At 51.4% G+C, this 6638-nt stretch overlaps 1 protein-coding gene across 1 annotated transcript in view; it reads right to left on the minus strand.

Annotated features, from left to right (window-relative positions):
* MED12L (mediator complex subunit 12L) overlaps positions 1 to 5584 on the minus strand; it is a 359000-nt gene extending 353416 nt beyond the window's left edge. Inside the window, 1 exon segment of the mRNA XM_023733846.1 lies at positions 5478 to 5584. Coding sequence (XP_023589614.1) covers positions 5478 to 5576 — 99 coding nt within the window. The 5' untranslated portion in view covers positions 5577 to 5584.
* Positions 5585 to 6638: the final 1054 nt, after the last annotated feature.

Raw genomic sequence — 6638 nt, forward strand, 5'->3', positions numbered from 1 at the left:
TCACCCTTAAGCCAAAGATTAGACAGGCCTATAAAACAAAACGAGGCTAAAGGGGCACACAAGCCCAGGGGCAAGGACGAGAAGGCAGGAGGGGACAGGAAAGCCGGTAATGGGGAACCCAAGGTTGAGAAGGAGAGAGTGTTGACATGTTGTGGGGTTGGTAACCAATGTCGTAAAACAATGTATGTACTAATTGTTCAATGAGAAATTAGTTTGTTCTATAAACCTTCATCTGAAGTACAATAATTAAAAAAAGAAAATGAAAATAACCACTTTTGGCTCATTTGACTGGCAAAAATTTAAAAAGTATAGCAGATTGCTGGAAGAGAGACTCAGGGAAGAGATACTATCATACAGCCCTGGTGGAAACGTGGTTTGCTGCAGTTTTTTTTTTTTTTTTTTGGAATATAATCTATGAACACTTATTAAAAATACAGCTTCTTTTTGACCAGCCAAAAAAAAAAAAAAAGATTACAGCCTAGGAAACCCTATGGGGCAGTGCTACTCTGTCACATGGTCGCTTTGAGTCAAAAACAGACAGGACAGCGCCTGAGAAGAACAAGGGTGAGGGGAGATGGGCTACAGGGAAGGCCTCCCCACAGGGGAGTCCCTGAGCTAAGAGCTCGTGGGAAACATGGCTGGGGCGACGAGCAAGGGTCCAGCACCAAGACACAAACCAGCTGGGCCTGTGGGAAGAAGAGAGGCGTCCCACCCACAGTGAAGGGTCAGGAAGGGGGGGCCTGAGGCCCAGAGGCCAGACCTGGAAGGGCAGGGTCTTGTGGGTGTTACTGTAAGTACAATAGGAAGCCACGGGCTCCTTTGACAAAGGAGTGGCTATACTAATAATAGCTGACATGTACCGAGCACGGTCTGTGCACCAGGCATGGATGGAAGCACAGGAGCTCATTTAATCTTCCCTGCAACCCCGTAAAGTAAGAACAAGTATGAACCTCATTCCACAGGGGAGGAATCCGAGGCAAACAGGTAGTAAATGGCAGAGCCAGAACTCAGAGGCAGGCTGTCTGCTGCCGCCAGGCAGTGGTTGTGGTCGACAAGGGCCAGGATGGAAGGGCCTTGAAGGCCAAGGTGAGGGGTCTGGATTTTATTCAAGTATGATGGAAAACCAGCTGAGAGAGACTGAAGCTTCCTGACTCAGCTCCTTAGACCCGAGCTAAGAGAGAGCACATCTTCTGGGGAAGCCCACCACCCTTAGCTGAGGTGGCAGCTAAACCCATCTACTGCAACTTCAGCCAGATGAGAAGCCTAATTCAGCCCGGCCTGGGTCACGAGGACTCTTTAGCCCCTGCAGGATTGAACGCCTTCAATTCCTAGGTCAGGGTTCTCAAAATGGGGTCATACACCAACATCCCCAGATCACCCTGGATCTTGTTAGAAATGTGCATTCTGGGGCCCCACCTCAGACCTACTGAATCTAGGGGGCCTGGCAACGTGTGTTTTAACAAGCCCTCCTGGTGATTCGGACATGCTCTGAAGTTGGAGAACCAATGGCCTGGGTTGTCCACATGTAGATGCCCCCACCCCACCCCCGTCCCAAATCACGCTCTACTTGTCCTTGAGCAGCCCGTCCTGCACACCACACCACTCCCTCCCCACCCCTGGACTCTGTTGGTGGGGCTCTATGGCTCCTGATGCCTGGAAATCCCACCATTGCCCCAACCCATTTTTCTAACTACTTTGATTCCCTGAAGGTATTTACTATTTAAAGGGCCCTAGTGGCCTAGTGGTTAAGAGCTACGGCTGCTAACCAAAAGGTCGGCAGTTCAAGTCCACCAGGCGCTCCTTGGAAACCCCATGGGGCAGTTCTACTCTGTCCTATAAGGTGGCTACGAGTCGAACTGACTCATCAGCAATGGGTTTAGTGGCACAGTGGTTAAGTGCTCAGCTGCTAACCGAAAGGTCAGCGATTTGAACCCACAGTGGCTCCTGTGTGGCAGTCTGCTTCCGTAAAGATTTACAGTCTTAGAAAGCCTGTGGGGCAGTTCTACTCTGTCTTATAGGGTCACTATGAGTCGGAACTGATTCGATGGCAACAGGTTTGGTGGCACAACTGGTTAAGTGCTCAGGCGCTACTTGAAAGACTGGCAATTCAAACTCACCCTGAGGCTCCGCAGGAGAAAGACCTGGTGATCTGCTTCTGGAAGGATTACAGCCAAGAAAACCCTATAGGGCGGTTCTGCTGTCACATGGGGTCACTACAACCACATTTACTATTTAGTTGTTTGTGTCTCTTCTACCACAGAGTTAAGCACCTCTTCCTTTAGACTTCTAGGGTTTACTGTCACTTTCAGCCCTGGAGCCTCCAAGGCTGATGTCAGCATCAAGGATCCTGTCTGCCTCAATTGAGATGCTGCCCAAGATCCCTCAGGCATCAGAGTTCCTGTTTTTTATTCATTCATTCCCACTTTCATTCATACATTCCTACAAATATCTGTGCCCTCAGCATTCCAGGAACTAACTAGACTAGGAGCCAAGTACTTCAGTGATGACTGAAACAGACTTTGTCCCTGCTCTCCTGAAACTGACTCATTAGTGGGGTCAGCAACATGCAAATAATAATTACAAATTATATACTTATACCGGAAGGGCCTCTCTGAGATGCTCGTTCAGCTGAGACCTGAATGATGAAAAAGAGCCAGCCCAGACAGTAGCTCACAGCAGCAAATATTTGGGAGTTAAATCCCTGCCACTCTATTCCAAGCACTTTACATGTATTGTCTATGTAATCTCCCAACCACCCTATGGGGTAGGTAGTATTATCATCCCCACTCTACACGGGAGGAAAGAGAGGCATGGGAAGAATACATCGTATGTAAACAGCAGAGCCAGGATTCAAACGAGGCAGACTTGCTCCAGAGTCTACCCTCCTAATCCCAGGCTAAAGGGTTATTTATATCGTTCTGTAATTTTATATTGTTGCTGGTTATGGTTGCCCTCGAGTCAGTTCCAACTCATGGTGACCCCATGGGTGCAGAGTAGAACTGCTCCATAAGGTTTTCAAGGCTTTGACCTTTCAGAAGCAGGTTGCCAGGCCTGTCTTCCGAGGTGCCTCTGTGTGGGTTCATAGTGACAACCTTTCGGCTGGTAGTCAATTGCTTAACCATTTGTGCCACCCAGGGGGATGGATATATATCAAATCCATTGCTTTCATGTGTATTACTGCCTACAGAAGTTTTTTTAAAAGTTAATTTAAACAAAGAGTCCTGGTGGCACAGCGGTTAAGAGCTCAGCTGCTAACCAAAAAGGGTCAGCAGTTTGAATCCACCAGCAGCTCCCTGGAAACCCTACGGGGCAAGGTTCTACTCTGTCCTATAGGGTCTCTATGAGTCACAATCGACTCGATGGCAATGTGTTTGTTCGTCTGCTTGTTTTGGTAATTTAAAGAAAACATCAGAATGCAAATACAGGTGGTACAGTGATGGGGCAGAACTCTTGAGGGAGGTGCATAAATAACTGAAGCTTGGGACACACTCTGCTCACTGAATACCACCAAGAACAGCCAAGCACCTGTTCACATTGCAGCCATATTGGGCTCCTACCACACGTAACTCCGACTCTGCTCAAAACAGAGAAAACTCTGGTTGCATTGAGGACAGGAAATAACATCAGAACAATGTAATCTAGCATAAATCATCCTCAACTCAGCATTGGTTTTAACATAAATACTCGTTTGGTGATCCAACTCCTCTGCTTATTCACCACACACATCAGCTTTCCAGGGCCTTGGTTTCCCTTTGTCAAAAAGGAAGTTACAAAAAGTACCCTCTAAGATCACTTCCAGTCCAAAATTCTATAAAATGTTATAATATCATGAAATCCAAAATTATTCTTTCCAGAATCATAGAGGTCCCAATCCTGAATGAGCATCAACTGAATAATGAATGCTAAATAAACCCATGTAGCAGCCCAGGCCACCATCCCACAAGGAGACAGATGTCATCAACTATGCTGTCTTCTGGAAAGATGTGGCAAGATGATAAAGATCAGCCCATGAACATCCCGCCTCCACCAAAGCTTTAAGAATTTCCTGCCAATAATTTTTAAGTTACTCACTTTCTTTACTCTTCGTCCTTAGCAATGAATTTCATTCTAAGTCTGTGTAGTAGTAGGGAGAGAAATGGATGGGGAAGAAATCCACAAAACCTCATCAAACTCACCTATCCTCATGGTAAGCCACTGCCGTGAGCCACCTAGAAACCCTTCCCAGCTTCAATCTGAAATACTCCACTGATGCTCAGACATGTCTAATGTGCTAACCCCCTGAAAGCTATTGCTCCTTCTTTTTTCAAACACCCTAACAAAACAGTTTAACCAGAACAAGCATTCTTCCTCTATTATTGAAACTGATATATTTATCAAAACAGAAGTTGGAAGGCCCCCTCCTTTCCTTATCCATAACACCCTTTCTGTGATGTCAGTGGGCCAGTAAACTTTTTAATAAAGAGTTTTAGTTCCCAGAAAGATAAGTTTTTGAAATGTGGTTAGTCTGTGTTCAGCTAAAGAAAGCAGAGAATGGGGTCCGCTGCAAACTCTGAAAGTAAGGTGGGTAGCAGGTGATCTAAAGAAGAAAACAAAAAAAAACTAGCAAGTCCCTCGGCATGTTGAGTAGCCAAGGGTGATCACTATAACTGAAAAGTTGTTACATAATTACTTGTTAACTCCTGACAAACACACACGACTACAAAATGCCATGGTTACCCTAACCATTGAAGCTGGTGGTATCTGGTGCAAGAGTCAAGGTTTCTCCGATTAATTTCATTCAAAGAAATCAGCAATCCTGGGACCTAGTCCCTTCCAAGGTAACCCGCCTGCTTTTACATATACAAAACAGCCTACAGCGACTAAGCCAATCGCCTCTAGGGACGAAAATCAGTGTTTCTCTTTAATATTGATTTTTTTTTTTTTAAGGGAAGAGGAGATACAGAAGTACGTTCAGAGAGCTAAATATTTACATCATCTCGATAAAAATGACTTCCATTACAAACTGGAAATTTTGAGACAGTAGACCCCATCCCCCCGCGCGTCCTCCCCCACTTTCCTGCTCAGCTGGCACAAAACGCAAGACCTCGGTGTCGGATGAACTGCATTCCAACATTTTTCAAAAAAGTTTACGAGGATTTACCGAAACTGCGGGGAGGAAAATAAGAAGGCAGAAGCGGGGGAGAGCGAGCAGGAGGGTTCCAGCCAGGAAAAACCCCGAGAAGCGCCCAGCGGTGCGGTGCGAGGCCCGGCAGCGGGGGTGCGACCCGGCACCGGGAGAGAGACCGCCCCAGTGGAACGCGAGGGCTGACAGCTGCTCGGTTTCTGCCGCTGGGGGTCCCCCAGCCCCCCAGTCCGGCCTCCGCCTCCAGCCCCCTCCCCGACCCCTCCCCCGTAGCGCCGGCGATGAGCCAACTTGGCCCCGGGTGAGCGCTGCGGAGCGCGGCCCTGGGTGCCGGGGAGGCCGCGGGCGTCCTTACCTCCTTCTGCTTGGGGTCCTGCGGGTAGACGTCGGGCGGCCCAAGCCGGGGGCGCTTCAGCGGTCTCTGCTCATAGCTGAGAAGCCCGAAGGCGGCCATGATCTCTCATGTTAACCCGGCGAAATGAATGAGAGTTGGAGCTGGAGCAGCCGCCTCTGAGCACCAGGGAGCAGCACTTTGCAGACAGACTCCCTCGCTCCCCCTCCTCGCTCGCTCGCCCGCCGTGGCGCTGCAGGCAGGAATAAAGCAGGTTAGATGCAGCCGCTGCCCGACACGCAGACACGCACTGATGGGGACAGCCTCCGGCGGGTACCCGCTGCGCTCAGCCCCGGGACGCACTATTCCGGCGGCCGCGGGGCTGGAGATCTGCCCGGGTGCTCCGCGGCGCCCGCCTCCCTTCCTCCCACCCTGTCCCCAGGGGGAGGAGCAGCTGATGGGAACGTGTGACTTTTTTCACCAATGGACCCAAACCCACCCCAGCCGGGCGCTGGGCTGGAGTGGGGGAGGGGCACCGGAGGGAAAAAAAAACTTTTCTGGGCGCCTAGGCAGGTGGCTCAAGTGCTCGCCCAAGGCGAGGGTGGCTCTACTCTCCCGGGAGGAGGCTGCTAAGCGGCCCGCCCCCGCCCCTCTTCCTTCGCAGGGACCCTTCCCCCGCCGCAGACCCCAGCCACCTGGACGCGAACCGGGCCGGTGCGGAGAAAGGAGACCTGGAGTAGGCGGGGGAGAAAGGGATGCGGGCGGCAGGGACGCGGCCGGTGCCTCCTGGAGCCTGCTGGGCTCCGGTGGCGCGTCCGCGGCTCGGGTGCCCCCAGGCAGCTCCGGGCAGGCGCCGAGGCGCGCTGCTGGCGGTCGCGGCAGCAGCGACGGCTGGAGGGGGCCGTGCTCACGGTGGCGCGGGGCCGGCTTAACCCTTTGCTGCCCCTCCAGGGGCTGGAGGGGTGGCTGTAAGCGCAGGAGTGGGCAGCCGGCCCGCGGGCGTCTCGGGCTCCTCCAGCCCGCCGCCTTCCCCCGGCCGCAGCGCCCCCCAACAGTTTACCTCCCTGCCCCCCGCCAACAGTTTACCTGTTGGTCACCGGCTAGCGGGCAGGGCCGGCCGCGGAGGCGCTCCGGCAGCCGTAGCCGCCAGGATTCCGGCTGGGATTGGGGATTTGGATTTGATTT

The sequence above is a fragment of the Trichechus manatus genome, unplaced genomic scaffold (assembly GCF_000243295.1).
Source record: "Trichechus manatus latirostris isolate Lorelei unplaced genomic scaffold, TriManLat1.0 scaffold00062, whole genome shotgun sequence".
NCBI classification, from domain to species: domain Eukaryota; kingdom Metazoa; phylum Chordata; class Mammalia; order Sirenia; family Trichechidae; genus Trichechus; species Trichechus manatus.